At 41.2% G+C, this 20,915-nt stretch overlaps 1 protein-coding gene across 3 annotated transcripts in view; it reads right to left on the bottom strand.

Annotated features, from left to right (window-relative positions):
* mid2 (midline 2) overlaps positions 1–20,915 on the bottom strand; it is a 94,213-nt gene that overhangs the window by 31,117 nt on the left and 42,181 nt on the right. For 2 of the 3 annotated variants that reach the window (XM_080035776.1, XM_080035777.1), the window contains exons 3-5: positions 16,387–16,452; positions 14,364–14,459; positions 4,677–4,784 (exon numbers count right to left, since the gene is read on the bottom strand). In XM_080035776.1, coding sequence (XP_079891902.1) covers positions 4,677–4,784; positions 14,364–14,459; positions 16,387–16,452 — 270 coding nt within the window. The remainder of the gene's footprint in view (positions 1–4,676; positions 4,785–14,363; positions 14,460–16,386; positions 16,453–20,915) is intronic. The other variant, XM_080035778.1, reaches the window with a different exon arrangement.

Genomic DNA, 20,915 nt, shown 5'->3' with positions numbered 1-20,915 from the left:
AAGGAGAAGTAAGTGATATGATGGTTTGAGCTAACTTCCTGTCAGTGACCGCATCTAGCAGTCCCCTCCCTCGTCCCTACGTCAGCACCACATGAACATGCAGCTACATGTCAGATAGTGCCGCGAAGGAGAGCAGCGAGTCATCGTTCAAGGGCACAGAGACCCGCCTCTTTATAGTGCTCTGTCTCCTGATTGGATAAAAACGAGCGGGATACTCGAAATGTTATCTCGCAATTACTGCAAAGCTGAATTACTGGGAGACCTGTGTTAGTGTGAAGTGATTGCTGTATGAATATTGAGTGATTTAACACGTTTATTAACAAAACAATAACACTTACTTCTCCTTTAAACTGTTACATTTCTCTTTAACTAATGAGAGCAGGGACAACAATACAAACCGTACATTACCTGGTGTATATAAAGTTTCACAAGTGCAACCACCATTTTCCTCTATGTGTGAATGTGTAACCATATACAGTCTTGACACTAATTACCACTTCAAAAAAACTCAGACAAAAGTAATGATCTGGTGTGAAAAAATGCTTCCCGTTGTTCATTGCATCTCACGTTCCATCCGCTGAACAAATTCAGGAAAAATTACTTTAGAGCTCCCTGTATCTAAAAAAATCTGTATCTGAAATATGGCCCAACGATTTTGGTATGAGGTGTTATCATTGTGACATTGTGTCACTAATCCATAAATATATAATATATGTTATAATATAAATATATATTATAACACCTCCAGAAAGTATAAGCACTGACAGAAAGTCACACACTGGTAGCACCCACTGAGACGACTCCTGATCAGTGAAAGCAACAAGTTGCCATAACTCAGACTGTCTATAAGTTAAACTAAGTTTTTTCTTCTGTAAGAGAAAGACAATACTAAAACAAAAAAAATCCCTCTGTACCTTGGATAGATATTGAATGTGTTGGACAATGATCAAATGTCACCTCTTTGAATTATGTGATTTTTAACCTGTAGAAACGGTGAGTACAGAAAACTATTTGACAGCTTAGGTTTGGAAATTATGACAGGAAGGAAATAAATCTTACCTTTTCTTTCACCTTGTCACACACTCAATATTTAAACCTCTAGCTTCCATGTAAAAACACACTGACAGACACAGTGATACAGACATATTCATAGAAATAGACAGGAAGAACACAGAGACAGGAAGACACCAAGAATGCAGCAGAGTCCTGACCTTGTGGCCATGTTGCATAATAGAATAGCTGAACAGATAGCATACTTATAGGGACCAGGCTCTTGCATGCACACACACACACACACACACACACACACACACACACACACACACACACACACACACACACACACACACACACACACACACACACACACACACACACACACACACACACACACACACGTCCTGACTGCAATTTGTCAATGGGCGTACTGTAATGCCATTTCCGACTGAGCAGAAGGGAGCCATTATACGCTAATTCACAATTAAAATAATCCATTTATCTTTGTTACGGCCAATATCCTGATCCCTCAAATGAATTTAGTTTGATAAAACTCTCCACAGGAAATAACAGAAGCTGCTTGTGAGTCTCGTGGCTGCCAAAGAAAGGTGAGCTACAAAATAAAATACCGGCTTTAGTATCCTGACTTGGCAATGATGATTAAAAGAAACCTTGGTGAACTTGTAAATGGAAAACAGCAAAGCACAGATGCTTTGTTGTCTAAAGAAAGCATACCTGAATATCCATACACTAAATAGGACTAAAACTAGCTAGAACATTTAAAATAAGGAGTTCCCTTAAAAGGATTAGTCATTCATATTTTCAGCAACAAGTTTTTGCTCACAGAGCTTGAATTATGCAAAGAGGAATTAGGAAAAAAAAAAAGAAACTGGGTGGCAACCGGTTAAGAGCTTGTCATAAAAAGCTAAAGCTAAAAAGAATCAAAAAAGTGTATAATATGAACTTGCTTTTTTTTTTTTTTTTTTACTTTTGCTAGGAAACCTGCTGCTGCTTAAAAACCTTTTCAATGTGGCAACTTAATGAAGTTTTCAATCAACGTCATAGCTGCCCTTCCACCAAGTCCACCATAATCTGTTGTCACTATAAACAGGATGCGAGCAGGTTGTTGACCGCACAGCGAGACGGGTTTAATGGATGGGTTATTATTTTGCAACATGTGCTGCAAACAACATTTTTTAGAATCGATTAGTCTCTCACGGAATAGTGGACAATATGGCACGGTCTGTGTGTGTGTGTGTGTGTGTGTGTATATGTGTTTGAAATTCTGTTAAGTTGCTTTATTTTAGGGGTTCCGTGAAGGTAGGTCATATTTGTCAAGTATGCAGAAGTTAAGACAACAAAAGGGTTGATACTTGATGTTGTTTCAACCCACCAGAACCTTTAAGATAAATATGGCTTTTTTTAAACATCCAAAAGAGATGTCAGTTGTTAGTCCTTAAGGCTCTTAAGGAGTTAAAATAGTTTTTCGAAATGAGAAAAGGGAAGGAGGAAAGGCAAGCAGAATCATGTGATAAAAACACTGTTGCACAAACCAGCACCTGGGAATAGGGGCGTGTTATTTTTTATTTATTTATTGGGCATTGTCAGATTAGGCATGACTGCTCTGTCTCCTTTGGGAGAGAGCAGAGCAGAGCTTATTAAGAGGAGAAATAGAGAGAGAGAGAGAGAGAGAGAGAGAGAGAAAAAAAAGAGAGTGTGAGAGAGAATGGGAGCACATTGAACATCTCTGCTCACCCTGATCAAGCCAGCATAAGCCTGTTATTCTCTTGCAGTTCCCCCCTGAGCGTTTTTTCCTCCCTGACACTGTCCTATGTTAACATTATAAGCGACGGCATTAACGATGCTGTTGCAATACCTGAAATGACATTTACATGACCTGTGGCGGTTGCGGTCTCTCCCCTTCTCCTCTCCGGCCCTCAAATATTAACACATCACCTGGAGGCTGCCGTCAATCAAACGCTCCTCTGGTGTTTTGTGCGTTCTACTTCTCCTGCCTTTCCCTACTCCAGTCGCTACTAGACAGCCTTTTACACACACAGACTCTCAGGAGAACTAGCCTTGCTCTTTGTCTGCAATCACTGAGGACACACTCACACGCGCACACACACACACGCTCACACACTGGCACACTTACTTCCATTCTTGTGTTCAGGGCTTGGAAATCTTTCATCTCTTGACAAAGCTCTTTCACTGCCTCGGAGGATCTTCCTCAAGCACTTTAAACATCACCTCTGGGAGGCAGAGATTTAGAATTTGCCCCCGTCCTGAAACCCTTGGCATTCAGAGGGTCAGATAGACAACCACCCATACACACACACACGGGGCACGTGTCCGCAACACATTCAACCACACACACACACACGCACATGCACACGCACGCACGCACACACACACACACACACACACACACACACACACACACACCAGCACAGTAAGTCCTAGACCCTTTTTGGACAGCGAGGTACACAACAGTATTTGCTGCCATAAGATTCTTTCCACACACATTCAGGTTGGCTGCCTACATGGTAGAGGACGTTGCTGTTCTCTCTCTTTCTCTCTTTTTCTCTCTCTCGCTCTCGTTCTTTTTCCATTTCTCCCAACGCGTCCATGTGATGGGTTTGGGTCAACAAGCGGGCAACAACAGAGGCAGCCTTATAAACACCAACACTGAGAGACCCGATTGAAAATATTTTGTCCCCAGCCTTGCTGCTCACATATTCCTTCTCTTGCACAAAGCCACTGCTTCCTCACCAGGGGACCGTGTGACCCACAGCTGAGGCTTTCTTAAAGATGTTTTCGACAATTGGACTTGCTTGAAATGGCAGTGAGACGGGGTTGTTTGAAAAGAAGCAGTGAAACAATGTTGCGCGAACATCAGTCCCTTAAATAAGCCTTAAACTGCCATAATCAATAATCATTATGTGAATACTGAATCAAATTTCCTATTACGTCCAATGCAATGCTAAACCAGATTCATCTCTAGCCACGTTTAGCAATTTTTTTTTTTTAAGAAACATGTGCTCTGAATGGTTCAGTGCCACTGCTCTCATCAACACAGCAGCAGCAGGCAATGTTGTTCAGCAAAAGAAAAGGTCCTAAAAGGTCAGAGAATTACTTTTATTCTTTATTTATTTTTATTTCTTGATTTACGTCTATAAAGTGAACAGAAACATAACTCTAAGATAATGTCTGCTCTATGTCTGCTGCCAACTCGTTGCTAAAGCTAACCCCTTGCTAACTTTTGTAGGCATCATGTTATAAAGACTGCTTGTCCAGCTTGTTTTCTATGTTTTTGTTTTTGTTTAACACCCCAAAATGTTCACAATCACTGTGTATCTTTAACACGCTGAAACCACCCGTCCATCTCAATCATTTAAACCTAGAATATAAATAAATACTTCCAGTCGGAGTGCTCTGGTGGCGTAGTGGATAGAGCGCGTACCATATTAGCTCCGGCCTTCATTGCAGTGGTCGCGGGTTCAAATCCAACCCGTGGACCTTTACTACAGGTCATCCCCCCTCTCTCTCTGTCTCCCCATTTCAACTCTGTACTATCCAATAAAGTAAAATAAATATATATACTTCCAGTCGAATACATGTCTGGAGCCGGACTTGAAAACTGAAAAAGTATCAAAAGGCGTTGTGGTATAATCCTTTACCTTGGACTCTTTGATCTTCACAGCGATGACCTGTTTTCTCTGGCGGATGATATCCACCAGCTCGTCACACTCTTCCACCAGCTTGGCTTCATGCATGGCTGTGTTCACCTGGAGGGACAAACAGGTATGAACATTATTGGGAGATCCTACTATATACTATTCACTAGTTTTGCTCAGACAGACACGCATATTATGTGTGTAAATACACACTAAATCACACTCACTCAACCATAGGTTACATTGCATTTCATTGTTTACAGGGAACGCTCTAACATTTCTGGTTTGATTTGCAGCCATGATGATTCGTATCATTGCTCACACACAGAGCACTTCCTTTAAAAAAACAAAGAAAGCAAATATATGAATTCATTATGCCTTCTGAACACGATTAAAATCTACCTCCAAGAGGATGTGCACCTAGATTAGAATGAACTTGTGATGAACTGAGAAGTAATAGCCTAATGCTTCGTTTATGTCAGTGGGGACTGGGAGACTTGAATTATTTAAAGGACATAGCATACAGTAGGTTGCACATACAGGAAAAATACATGCAAACATAAGACACACTTATAGTTCCAGCGTAACGTATTTAATGTTGTAGTTGATGGGAAAAGAATAAAAGTTTATAGAGTTTTCTTTCTCATTCTTGCTCCTTGCTGCAGGAAAGTCTATTACAGCTAATAGAGATGAGAACATTGCTGCTGGATTCAATCCACCGCTTGTTTTTCTTTTTCTTCTGTCATATCAAATTATACAGGAAAACACAGAATATGTTTAGACAATTCATGTTACATCTTTAACTCATTATGAATGAGAAATATGTTGAAGATGGTTGGAATATTTAACATCAGGGCCTGTGTACACACACATGCCAATTGAATAGATTCTGTCATTATTTTAGTACCAAACGTGTGTGGGTGGATCGGTGTAACTCAGACACTGACACTTTGCACACAATTGAGCACTGAACCACTACCAACAGGTTTGCCGGCTGCAAAATACAAAAAACAAATAAAGAAACAATAATAATTTTTGAATAATTTGACCACATTTGAAATTTTACAGGGTCATGACTCTAAGCCCAACAACCAAGTTCCACTCATCACTCAACAAAGCTCATTACAGCGAGCCGATCCACTTAAGCCTCATTATTTACACACACACACACACACACGCACACACACGCACACACACGCGCGCACACACACACACACACACACACACACACACACACACACACACACACACACACACACACACACACACACACACACACACACACACACACACACACACACACACACACACACACACACACACACACACACACACACACACACACACACACACACTTAATCCTGCAAAGAGCCACCTTATGACTGCAGGTTAGTAATTAAGCAGTATAAATGCAGCCGCCCAGTATCACTGTGAATTACGGCGACTGGCTTGGCAGAGTTATGGAAAACAATCTCCATCCTAACCCCCCTCCCTGCCAGCGCCAGACATTATCCGTTCCCTGCTAAACAAACACTGTCACCTTCTTCACATCTCCCTAGTCATCGGGCCCATCTGCAGGTGCAATCTCAGTGCCAGATCCACATCAAAGTATAGGGCTATTATAGGAACATGGTGAGAACAACCACAGCGAGATTAAAAACACTCTTCAGTGTCAATGATTTGCCCAGCATCTCCTGCTGTGAAAAAGTGTATCTATCTGTGAGTATAGGCTACACCGTCTGAAATAAGCTACAAACAGACTTTACGCTAATTTAAGGGGGCAAAAAAGGACAACAAATGGATCTTTTTTTCAAATCCCCCAATAAAAAAAATGGTTGATAATATTTAGGATTACAATATTTTACAAACTAACTGGGATTATCATTTCATTCTGGGATTATGGTACACAAACCACGCCAAAAAGACATGTCATATCTTATTAGTTAATCCTTTGAGCATGCATATCTATTCTCACTCGGCTGCACATTCATCGTCATGGTGATGCAGCTGACATTTAAAGTGCGCCGCATTTAGTGACATCCACTCATTAACTCATGAGGCCAAAAAAAAATTAAAAATTAAGATGAAAAATATCACAGGCTCATGTTTTCGCATGAGCAGTCATAATTACACTCTATTACGTACGAAGATTAATACACGCAGACATAATTAGCAACTGAACAGTGTTAAGTAAGCCTATCAAGAGCATTATGATCATAATGTGGCCCGCGGAGTGCAATCTGACAGCAGAATCATTAAATCATTACAAACCTGATGACTTCATCGCGTCTTACACTTCTGGATCTGTTATAGGAGGGTTACATTGAGCACACATGCTTCCATACATCATTATAGGGCAAGATTCAGTTCATTCGCCTTATTTATTTTTATATTGTGGAAAATGAGTAATGAAGGGCTATTACCGATGTGCCAAATTGAAATAAAAATTAGCTATGCAGCATTTTGGAATGACTGACAGTCACCATTCACAGCCCAGCCATTACTGTTTCAGCAAAATAACGAGGTGACTGATGTGTGTGGCAGAACAGTGTTGTTGTGTGGGTGCCAGGGAAGTTGTCAATCACAACGAGGTGGGCGAAACCCTTAAATCCCCCCAGACACTGTGATTTAACGTTGTAATCTCTCACTTTTCTGTGATTTTTTTGAAAATCTGTTGACTCCAGATAAATGGGCCGAATTGTGTGTGTGTGTGTGTGTGTGTGTGTGCGCGCGAGTTTTAATAATTTCGCAACGCTCATTCAGTCCTGACAATGCAATGTGTTTTTGTCACAAAGAACTGCCAACAGCTGTAACAAAGCAAACATACATCTCAAACCCATGCCAAACACTGCTCAATTAGCCGCCCACGCTGAGATAACAAATCCCAATTTATTTTCTTGAACTGTGAATCTTTACAAACGCCTATTGTGTTTGTTGTATTGTTTATACGCATTGTTCAAACCTACATGACTTTAACTGGTCTATCAATCAAGCTACCAACGATGTCAGGCGTGGAAAGATTGCCCTATGAATTTAATGTGATATAATGATAAATCAAGAAAAATGCCATGGATGTGAATATCATTATATGTAGGTCCAAAGCGTCATTGGAATGAGTGGAATACATTTTTACATTTTTACGCAATCCATTTAAAGGCAAAAGAAAGAGTTCAATGTTGGAATGGCTTGCCTACAGTTCAACTTAAGTCTGAGATTTGTCATCTCTGACAAATGGCAACTCTCAGCCAGTCCGAACCGATCAAACAAGATGTGACAGCCATTCAGATGTGGTTGAGTCGTGTGGTTAAAAATGATCATGTGTCTGGGTTTTAACAAAATCCCACCCCTGTTTGCCCAAGGTTGTGGTTTCAAGGGGACCTCCCACAAGTTTTATGACATTTTAACATATAGTATTTGTGCAAATCAGAGCAGTCATGTAAAACAATTTTTTTTTGGTCGGCAGACAGAAAATGAGTGAAAGACGGGGAATGACACCCTGCTGGACAGTAATCAGTGGGGTGCATAGTTGGTGCCTAGGCCACAAAGGCTCTGCGACATACAGTAGATAATGTCTAAAGTCACGGTGGGACTTGGAGATGATTGAACAAATGGCTGCTACTGATTTATTTTTTGGTGGCATTGTGTCATGGTGACATAATTGGATAGTGTTGTCATTTTATTTCTTACAAAAGCTGTTAAAGAACTGCTCATACTGTAAATAATGATATATTTGAAATATATAATTCCAAGCAAACTGTAATTAAAACCTTCAGTAAAAAACAAAAAAAAACAAAAAAAAACACACACATTAAAAAACGTATTATAGCCTACCACAAAAAAAACTCACACACACATTAAAAAACTTATCATACCACATGTTAGTGTTACCATTCTGCATTCATTTTCCTTATAGTGGTGTTGCCCTAGATAACACCCACTGACTTCAACATGAAATCCGGGGTTCCAAATACAGACAACAGGCATGGACAATTGCACAATGGATGGCTCCAAAAATGACCAACTCCTGCCAAATTCAAACTAAACAAGGACTGGTCCGGGTTCAGAACAGCTGCTATAACCTCTTGCTGACACCAACACCCTCACATCCCCAAATGAATTCTGGGCTCATTCAACTCCAATCAGCCTGCCTTCTGTCCCACTTTACTTAGAGCCTCTTCCCTTCTGCGTGACTGCTTCACAACATTCTGTCTGCCCCTAACTGAGCACAGATCATATCCTCTTCTCAAAACAGATGAATGGATTAACAAATTATTAAACAAGGAATGTGCAGAAGCCTCAATCATCAGCCTTAGTTGTATTTTGTGCACATGGTGCCTGCTACACTTGAACATGTTAGCTTGCTGGCCTTAATATTTTGGCTAAAAACATTGCTGCGTTTGAAGTGCAGTCTCCCAGAGCTGCTAGCACGGCTGTAGACTCATAGTCCTGTTGACCTTTCGAAATATATAAACTTTTGACGCTAATGTTGTGGACATAAAATAATTGACATAAAAACTGTGTACACAATAACTGAATGTGAACAGCAACCGTTTAAATTTAATTCATTATATGCCACCACCCCTCTGAAAGGAGGTCTTTATCTTCGGCTCGAAAGTCAAGCCCGCAAATGGCTCTATGAATATAGCGAAGACAAACAACTCACCAGCGGATCGTTCCATCTCACTGATGCTCCAGAAGAAAGGTGAAGAGAAGCGCAAGACGAGACCTGACAAAGGATTTGGCAGAACAGAAGCCATCCCCACACAGCCGATTCCTATTCTGCACACAATGGGATCAGTGTACACAAACCTGGACAGGTCTTCTTGACTAATGCCTCATTACTTAATCAGCTGACATGTATGCCTGAGGATTAAAACCCACAATGCTATGTCTAAAATGTTTTCCCACTTTTCCCCCATCAGTACTGATACAGAGACACACTTAAAACAGCAACAACAGAGAGCTAACTTTTAGTTGCCTTCCAGCTGGCAACACAATTTCAGGAGTAAGAAAAACTGGCTGCTGTTTTGACTGCTCCCTCCAACAATGCTTAGAGCAAATTAGCTGCGTTCAGTGAGACACACAGTATGTTGCTGAACCCACCACCTGAGTGAGCACACACACACATACAGGGAGTAAGAGTGAGATAAGGTGGGGCAGAGCAATAGAAGATATGATCGACTGTCAAGTTGTCAGATAAATTCCAATGTGAGAGATGTGTAATGCAAAATCAAGATCATCACAACATTGAAAAAAAAGTTTTTGCTTTTAAAGTGGTAAAACATATTTTTTAAATAAAAGAAATCAGGCAACACACACACACACACACACACACACACACACACACACACACACACACACACACACACACACACACACACACACACACACACACACACACACACACACACACACACACACACACACACACACACACACACACACACACACACACACACACACAAATAAGGGCTAGCTGATTGTTGTGTGAGAGAGGAAGGACGAGAAAACGAGAGAAAGAGTGTGCAGACAGTGATTGCACAAGGTCGGTACAAGTGATTTGAACATATTTTGTATTTGAGACAAACAATTTGAAGGTCCCATGCTTTTTCCTTTGGCTCTACATTTAGTTTCAGTTGCCATTGTATCAACATCTATTTAAATACAAAGTGATTTTCAGGGAAGTGATTTTTGCCAAACAGCCTCATAGAGTGTCTCGTCTCTGCTGCCTATTTCCATGCAGCCCGGAAAGCTGGCACCGAATGGTTAACAGTGATGTGCGTTAAGTCAGCTGCAATCATGGCAAGAAAGCTCAAGAATATGCAATTTTTTTTATGCTTTTCCAGAATGTTGAAAATGATTCGGAATATCATCAGACACAGAGCCAGATATAACAGTCCTACACCCAATATTGTAAGACCAGGAGAAGGCCTCCTAAGAAAGGAACATCCTGCAAATCTTCAAGTCAAAAAAATGTTTTCTTCTAAGGCTGAGGGGAAGATAATTCCCCAAAGAGAAGCCCAGGGGAACAGGGGTGCTTCGCTGCTGCGTGTGCTGACACAATGGAAGCTGATTCACTCTGTGTTTGATCATATCTTTGACACATTGTACATATACCTCTTATTCTAATATTATTATTCCTATATTTTGTGTTATATATCGCAGTATAAAGCAACAATAATTTTTCACATTTCTAAAAACTTCTTATTTCTATCTTCCATACATCTATACCAAAATTTTGAGCAACTGTAACACAACCAAACTTCATGCCCCCTGGGGATCAATAAAAAAAAAATTCTGATTGTGATGAAGCAAACAAGGAGGAGAGGAATCCAGGTCATGCTCAAAGCCCTTCTGAGATTTCTCACTTTGCACAGACGTCTTCACTCTCTCACTCCGCTAAAATCTCTCTTCCTCCTATTCCCTGCCCTTGTTGTATTGCATTATTTCTGAGCGTTTTCTTCTGCACAGTGCCTGTATTGGCCTCAGTGGTGGGTAACAAACATCAGTTGTCACGCCAACCCCTCACATCCTCTTTCCCCTCCCTTTGCTTGCCCTCTCAACCCTGCTCTTTCTCTTCCTTTTATCTTCCTCTTTCCTCCTCCTCCTCTACTTTACTTACATCTCAGTCTTTCTCCACCTCCCTCTCCCCATTTGCGTGAAACGGGGACGCTCCCTCGTACTACCTCATGTCAATAATTAAAGCAGCCTCTTGACACTTACATCACACAGGAGAATAGCTTTGACTGAGGGACCAACAGGGCGCGAAAACACAACATTCCTTTTATTAATTTGCTTAAGAGTCAACGGAGCTCGCCCCTCCCAATGCTTTCTCTCCTCATTACTGTTTGATGAATACGTGATGAGATTCTGTTCTTGTTGTTGGCGCTGGTGGCACAACATCGGTACACAGACAGAGACAACACACAATACTTTTTTCTCCCTCTCTCTCTCTCTCTCTCTCTCTCCATGCGACGTTGACGAACAGTTTGACTGTACTGTAATGAATCACGCTTCGATCATTTAACTTTGATTGGGTGAGCGGCTGCGAGGGCTGTGTTCCGTGGACCTCGGAGTGACTCAGAGAAAATGGAGTCGGCGCCGCGGCTAATAAGAAATGAACTACGTGTGCGGAGTGATGGCAGGCACCAAAGTGCATTTGTCCTCTGTGGCCATTAATGTCAAATCTCACCGAGAAATGATGGTGCTTATTAAGAGTTGGTGTGTGTGTGTGTGTGTGTGTGTGTGTGTGTGTGTGTGTGTGTGTGTGTGTGTGTGTGTGTGTGTGTGTGTGTGTGTGTGTGTGTGTGTGTGTGTGGGTGGGTTTTTAAGTGTGTGTACGTGTGTTTGTGCAAGCACACGTTCGTGACAGTGTGCAGACGATGCTCGATGGCTAAGCATTAGTACTCTCTGGCTGGATTCACACAGCGGCTCCATTAAATCCCAGCGTGTGCCCAGATGGAAGAGGTCAGCAGGGACGAGACTGGCTGAGTTATAATCTGTGGACAGGCGTTGGGGGCCATGCTAGGACACCAGAGTGCAAACACACTCATCCCATGGTGTGTATTAACATTGCTCCAGGTGAGCTGTGACAAATGACTAGCTTTTTGACAAGTCAAATAGAAGTTTCCACTTGGAAGATATATGCCGTTGACAGATCATCTCATCTGCTTTGACTTGGCAGCATACATTTCTTGTCTGAGTGACACTGGTGGGAATTAAACGGCTAGCACATCGAGGGTAGGGAGTATTGTGTACAAGAACCTTTGGTAGTAGATTTCTCCACGTAAATATGGTCTTTGCGATGTTTCAGGTGGGTTCAATGCAGTGGCGATTTTGGGTTGGAAACTCTGGTGGGGCCATGCAGGAAAATGATCTTATAACGCAATCCAGAAATACCACATATTACTACCATCACAACAAACACAAAGTAGCAAGTGACAGAGGGGACCAAAATTGCAGCTGAATAATGCCATCACTCAAACACGAATCTGACAACATATATTAGGCTATTATAGGCCTATCAATAGCACCACCAGTGTTCAAGATCTCACAATATCAAAAACTCAAGATCGAAACAACAACGTGGCAACAATAAAAACACAACGGCGCACACCCTATACACAGCAATCAATATACAAAGCCACCACTCACAATATACCACAGCCAAAGAGCCATTTCACCACCAGAGACAGGTGAACTGCTCCCTCGGGAGCCCACGTGAGGTTGTGCCCCCCCCCTCCCCCCCACACACACACACGTATCGCCAGTTACGCATACAGCAATTCTAATTCAAACTATAATATGTAAAATACATTACAAATTCCACTTAGAATAAAAATAATTCCAAATTAGACTCAGCAATGACTCACCACTCTCGCTGACTTTGCTGTTAAAATCCAAAAGTCCGTGGATGAGTTTACTTTCAATAGAAAGCAAGTTTTGATTCTCCCGCTGTAAACCCCGCCCTTACTACAAATCAGCCAATGAGAAGCAGTCTGGGGCCCTAAGCTTCTGGCCCCACTGTCGAAACTAAAGCGGGCACTGCGCACGCGCATGCTTGCGCACCAGCTCCCCAGTCCGCGGCTACACAGCAGCAGGGCCATCTCTGCTGGGCCCCACCGAGCGGAACAGACGAAACGGAGCAATAAACTATTTCACACACAGCTACTACACTACAAAAAGTAAGACTATTGCGTTCACCAAATTAAAACTGCGGACATGTAATTAATTATTAACAATTAATTTATTATTAACTTATGCTCAATGACATTTTTGACCAAATTTTTTTTAATAAAATAAGTTTATAATCCTGCCCTGCCAAAGATGCCACTGGTTCAATGATATAAAGGGCCCCTTTTAACAGTTTGAGAGGGAATGGTTGCTGAGAACTACTCAAGCTCATCCTTTGTTCTTGAGTCATGGTTTGAGTCAGTTCCCCTGGAGAGCCTAAATGGTGTTTTCACTGTCACTGGATCAAATGACAGCTCAAATACATTGCAGTGACTCCAAAGAGACTTTGTCGATCAAAGATAAAATATAGTTAAAGAAACATTTGAGTCATTATAATTGGGTCTGTGTCTTCTTTGTCTTTGGCTTCCAAGTAATAATTCTTTAATATGAATTGTCTGAAAACGGTGCTGCCATGCTGATGTTTTTTTGAACCCAGAGTCAAATCAATATTTGATAGAGCTAGTGAGGGGAACTGAAGGAGTTGAGGGCTGATTTTATTGCTCACACAACCATAACCATAAAACACCCAAAAAAAGGGAATAAAAGGAATCAAATTTTTACCACTGAACTTTTCCCAATCAGATAGGCCCCAGTGTAAGAGACAAAGTCTAACGATAGTGGCATTAGCGCAGTACGCTGCTATACAATCAATAACATTGACAGACTTGGGTGTTAATGTGTCTCAGAGAAAGGGAAGAGAGAAAATGCATCCAACCTAAAAACTGGAAACCTTCGCTGTTGTGAGTAATTCATAGGAAACCGTGGCTTTTTAGGAGATTATTTCTCAGCCACTGACAGTGTATGGGCAGAATGAGGGGCTGTGTCTGCCTTATCTAAACAAATGAGCTTTAGTGGTGTGTGGCAGAGAAGGTTAATTATGTCCACCAAGCACCTAGGGTTTTAAAGCCACTTCAGACTCAACAAAACACGCACGATACATTGAAACGTGTTGCATACCTCAACCTGTTGACATATCTGGATGAGCTTTGCCATTTGGTTCTCCAGTTCACTGTTCCTCTTCACCAGGTTGGTCAGGTTGTTCTCCAGGGTTTGCTGTTGGGAGAGAGAAGGAGAAGGAGGAGAAGAAGGATGGAGTGGGGCAAAGGAGGAAGACCAGGAACAAGAGGACAAGACCTGACGTTAGCATATATAGACGTAACATTGTGCAGAGACAGGAGAGGTTAGGTAATGGACGTTACTGTGTATTCAAATGATTAAGCGTCCAGCTGGCAAGACACATGGCAAAAAATAATCCTGGTTGATTTTTTGGATTAAATTAATTAATTAACGTGCAATTGTGATTTCTCACCACACAAATAATGAATGTATCAATCGCTTGCACTAAGCAAGAACTAAAACATTAGATATGTTTTAAATACTACAATTACTGCTTTGCATTTTGTTTTTCTACATCGATGCTGCATTATGTATACTTTTCTTTGATCGTGGTCTGAGCGTTGCTGTGTAACATACGTGACCCATGCAAAAATATTTCTTTACAAATGTATGACTGCCACTGTTGCCGGCACCCAGTCAATTATACTTGTTCAGTAAAATGGTCCAAATTCTATGAAGGCCTCTGAGACCACAGTGATCATGGGGGGTCATACCCTAGCACTTATTGATCTTGTTTGGTTTATTGTGTGTATATATGAGTATGTGTATCTAGCTAATTTTTTTTTTATTGGTATGTATTTATTTGATTTGCACTTGCTCCTATGTATTGTATGTAAAGCACTTTGTAAAGCCCTGTTTTTAAAGGTGCTATATGAATAAAGATATTATTATTATTATTATTATTATTATTATTATTATTATTATTATTATTATTATTATTATTATTATTATTATTATTATTATTATTATGTAACAATGCGACAACAACTGGCTAATATAGAATTGTATGACATGAAAGCATGTTGAAATCCTTATATACAGTCTATGGTTTAGTACACTGTAGTATAGTTTAAATATAGGTCTTGAAACCTTCATCTTAAGCAAAATACTCACAACACTTACTTTGCTGCCAGCAAAATTAAAGTAAGAAAATAAATGAATAAATAATAATAAATAAATAAAAATGAAACCCCATAATCGAGGGGAATGAATTATTACATATTGTCCGAAAAATTATTGTTGGAACTGCTTGGCCATGTCATACTTTACATTAAAAGCCCCAAAATAACCACATGATTGCTGAAAAATTTAAACAATCTGTCTCCTCTGGCGATTTTAATGATCAAAGACTCAATTACTATCCCCTAGCTGGGACTGTTTGTCAAATGCAACACAAATGACAAGCACACGCACACACACACACACACACACACACACACACACACACACACACACACACACACACACACACACACACACACACACACACACACACACACACACACACACACACACACACACACACAGAGAGAGTGATACATCAAATAATAAAAAGATGAAAATGGAAACAAGCAAACAGCAATCCAGAAATAGAACGTCCATTTCAAAGGAAGCGAAAATCGACGGTGACGGCGAAGACTATGGGCATCAAAACAACACAACAACAACAACCACAGCTGCAAAGAGAAGAGTAGAACAAAGCAGCAGACAAGCGGCGGGCGTTTGATGTAGCTCTACTCATGCAAGTGAAAGGAAGGTGGGCTGGGCAAGCACCTGGCCTCAACTGTCTGACTGTCTGACTGCACCTTTCTCTCTGTGTGTCTGTCCCATCCATCAGGCACTGCTTTTTCAGTATCTCCTGTGCCTGTCGTTCAGCCTGGTTCCCTTCTGTTGTCTGTTTGACTTTGTACCTACTTAATTATTTATCTGCTTCCTTATCTTCCTCTCCACATCCTTTTCCCTATCCATCCAGGTGTCTACCTGTAAGCCTGTCTGCCATTCTGCAATCCAAGCAGCGGGGACAGGGAAGGAGGGGTGTGTGGGGTGTGTGGGGATTTGTTAAAAGGCAGCCAGGGGAACTCACCGCAGCGCTTGTCTTTGAAGCCTCCATTACCGCATCTGACACTCTGCCCGGGCTCACCTGATAAGCCTACAAACACACACACATACACTACATGTAAATGCACACATAAACACACAAACTCACACACAGGCAAGCCCCGATGGCATGAAGTCTGCCACCTTAACGCACAGTCACCGCAGAGGTCTTATGCATGCTCTTGAATGCAGATGAGACCGGGCGGCTCATAGCGCCTCCTAATAATTGTTTAGCTGAAACTGGAACGAGCATTTGGTTTGTTATGGTTGTGTTGTAGCCCTTGTGAGTGGTTATTACTTTTGTATAAGGGAGTTTGAAGTGGAACACCAGTGAGAGGGGACAGATGGGTCATTAATTATCATGCTGGAGACGAAGATGATTAATACATCAGAGCACAGCTGCCTCCCGTGAGGCTGAAGTGTTACAAACTCCTCCGTCCTCTACATGCATGCAGGTGTAGGACTTAGGTGCATGTGTATTTACATTTACATCCTGTATACTGTATATACATTGATGACATATTTGGGCATGCTTGTTTGCAGATGACAACTGCTTGTATTTGCAGATAAGAAGAGGCAGTAAACCTTTGTATGTGCGCAAGTGTGTACAACCCAACAAGTGACAAGATTAAAAATCGTCTGCTGGGTATGTGTAGACAGGGTTTTTGCCTGACTCGTTTTAGCACTACTGTGAGTGGGATGGAAATAGGCACATGGGTCCTGTGCTGAGAAGAGCAGCTTGACAGAGGAGCCCCGGTCTGGCCCGCCTTCCAATTCAGTCTTTTCCCTTGTTATCTGTCTTCTGTCGTTCTCTCTTCTCTACAGCGCGCCTCCTTTTCCCTCTAACCTGACTTTCTGTCTGTCTCCTCACCACGTGTCTCGCCTCTTCAGTCCTTATTCTGTCTGTCTCTGCACAGCTACAACTGCAGCTGCTGACAGCCCCTCATCTCGGGTTAGATCACAAACCCCAAACATGACTTAATTGTGTTGAGGGGCTCCTGGGTCACACTCGTTACACAGGATGGCATTTCTCTTTAAAAATAACAAAAATATTATATTATAGAACTAGATCCACTGGAGAGAAGGAATGTGGGAGGAAAAAAAATCGTTCTTACAGGACACTTGCGTATGATGAAGGCATCGACTCAAGCTGGAGGCTGCTGTAATGTTTTAATCTCTAGCCATTGCTGGTCAAACAGTCTGCAACTGTAGTTAACATTAAGCCAAAGCATGAAACTAGTCCCCCTAAAAAGTGACTTGTGTCTTCAAAAGGTGATAATCCAAATCCTCATGTTTTGGAGAAATCTAACAAGCCATACACTACTTTGTGCTTGTCTTTGTCTCTGTCAGGCTTCAGTAATAACTGTGACAGTTACTGTGACAAATGAACAGTCTGCAATTTCTGAAGTAATATAATGGTAATCCAATTGCAGTGCACTGCCTCACAACCCAACCTGAACAAGATGTTGTTCTGAGTAAACATAGTTAGTATGTTACAGGTGCATAACATGACTTTTTTCAGAGGTCAAATTCAAGTTACAGAGCCTCATCATAAAAAAAGTAGAAGACCGTAAGAGAGAGAGAGAGAGACTAAGAAAAGAGAGACGAATGAGCCTTGTTATAAAGCTTTTTATTGCTACACGGCATTAGCTGCCTAATTAGATGAGATTGTCCAGTATCTGAATCTCTGGGTCGTTAAAACGACAACAAAAAATCAACTGCCACCACAACAAAATTGGAACAGAATGCCCCGAGGCCAAGATTCCAACTTCAAAGTCCCTTTTTTTAATTAATCCGAGATTCCCTCCCCATGCACAAGAGAAACAACGAGACAGTAGGAGAAACAGAAATGAAAGCAGGCAGAAACAGGCAGAGATTAAACTCCAGAAAGAGCCAAAGAATAGAACAAGCTCACTTTACAGCTGTTGTTAACAAGAGGCTTTTCAGTGTCTGGACGTGTCAGTAACACAAGCCTTCTGGGAAACAGGATTTTTGTCTGAGGATAATATTCCATAGGGCAGAATCTCTCGAGGCCAACCAATTGTACTGAGGTACAACAAACGGGGAGTCAGGCTTCTCTCATAACCCGCTGGCCGAGGGCCAATTAATTAGACCAATAGGGATGCCCAACACTAGCTTAAACGTTAACACACTCTTTTTATGTCTGAGAAACAAAAGCAGTCCGTTTGTGCATTTCGTGCACCAATCTGTGCTAATACCCCTACCATCTCTTGAACATTATAAAAATAAATATACAAGAAAAGCATTTATAGAAATAAAAGTAAGGCTTTCATAATGTCGGCTCTGAACGAGATGCTACAGATGTCTGAACTCTGAATGAACTCTCGTGAACTTAAAGCTATAAGGGACTTTGTGAACGTTCAAGGGATGTCGAAACATCAGGGGAGCAGCAAAGAATGGTCGCAGACTGCTAGAAGATGCTTACTTTACTTTATAGGTCTTGTGTGGGAATTTAAGTATACGGTTGCTGTGAGAGGGAAAGAGAATGAGGCAGGGAAGGTTGCAGAAGGACAAGTCTTCTACCATTATCAGCCCCTCTTGGCACAACTTTATGAATCCCAATTGCTTTTCCCCCCTTAAGGCTTATTATGAGAAAAAGCCATCTTAAAATGGACACAAATCCAATAGTAATTGAAGTTTTTTAGCCATATGAGGGGATTAGTATCAAGAGATCTCTCTGAAGGTTTGAAAGGGAATGATGAATTGTCATGACTACTGAACAGTGGCGAAAGAGGGCAGACACAAGCTGGCATTTGATTTTGTTTATACGACTATCCCATATCCCATTGGCCTCTGTGTGCTTCTAGCTTCCCAATTATTTGTTTGGTCAGAGACAGAGTATACCAGAGGAAAGGACGTAGAGGAGAACAATAGGATTGAAAAAGAGAAAAAAGCAAAGACAGAAATATGCTATATAAGGCATACATCCATATCCATGACCATCTCCCAACCGCCTAGAGGCCTTTATTTGACAATTTGAGCTCAGATTACAGGCTAAGGATTCTGTGCTATTTGAATGTACGGAGAGAATACTGAAAGCTGTGGATTAGAGTGGGCCTGGACTGAGATGAAGTGGGGTTAGTAGAAAATTGTGATATAGTAGAATGAGCTTACAGTATCTATCTGTTTCATTTCAATTGGCCTTCACTGGATTCTTGTCAGACCAGCTTGATTCAGTTAAATGGATGAATACCGTAAAGTAAATTAACGTAAATTACCAGTGGTTTGGCTGTTGCTCAATGAGATGAATAACTCTGCTTTATAGAGAGCAACTGTTCTTGCACAAAAGTTCTTTGGGCCAACACTGATAGACTAATTGTGTTTCTACAAATGAACACACAAAATCAGCAGACCAACACACACAATTGGGTCTGAGAAATTAAGAAAATATGTTCCGGGAAATTGAAGTTCCTTAAGAAATGTCAGTGCTACAAATGTGACTTCCCCTTACCTTAATATACAACGCTACAATGATTAGTTTGGTAGTGGGCAATATACAGACCCTCTGACAAATGGGTCCAAAATATGCAGCTGGCTTTTTATTTTAAATCGCACTAAGGGGCATTCGGGCTGAATGCCATAAGTGTTTCGCTAAAAACAGTATAGTTATCAGTGGTTACCATATATTTATATTTACATTTAAATGTGTTGATGATCTTATTTACTGTAATTTGACCAATGCCTCCTACCTCATAGTATTCATTTCAAATACAACTACATGTATATCAATAAGACCCACTTTCTGTATGTGTGCAAAAAATGTGGGGTGTTATTTCAGATAATGCATTTTCATGAATTGTGACTAAAAATGGAAATAACATACATGAATGGTAATGACTTGACTTCGATAATTATGGCATTGACAGAGATGACATCAAAGTCAAAACCCTTTTTTTTTAAATTTTTTTTTGGCATTTTCAAGCTTTATTAGATAGTACAGAGTTGAAATGGGGAGACAGAGAGAGAGGGGGATGACCTGCAGCAAAGGTCCCCGGGTCGGACTCGAACCCTCGACCACCGCAACGAAGACCGGAGCCAACATGGTACGCGCCACCGGAGCGCCCCATACTGCAGATTTTTCAAAAACTATTTCCACCCTACAGTTGCGGGAGCCTACCAGCAGGTACGAGTGGATAGTTGCATCATCTGAGTTGTGTATGTTGTGCGGCTTCATAACAAATCCTTGTTATCCACATCCGAGTGTTATCCCCAGTAGATGATATCATTAGGTTTGTGCTACTGGCTGCGGGCTACATAGGGAATATATTCTTGTCCTCAAGACTGGAGCTGGAGCCAACCACTGTGACTCCTGCTTAAAGACACACCATATCATCATCATGTTAGCTTGCTTTGATAGGAATAAGACATCAGCATATAGAGTTATTTATAGTCTGCACACGGTTATAATGATGGTTAGGACCAGAGAAACAGACTGTACAGCTCTGAAGCTAATCAGCTATGGCAAACCCTGTCAAGTCAAATGTGTTTCTTTTT

The sequence above is a fragment of the Ammodytes marinus genome (genome assembly GCF_949987685.1).
Source record: "Ammodytes marinus genome assembly, chromosome: 10".
NCBI lineage: Eukaryota > Metazoa > Chordata > Actinopteri > Uranoscopiformes > Ammodytidae > Ammodytes > Ammodytes marinus.
This window is presented reverse-complemented; position numbering and strand designations above follow the sequence as displayed.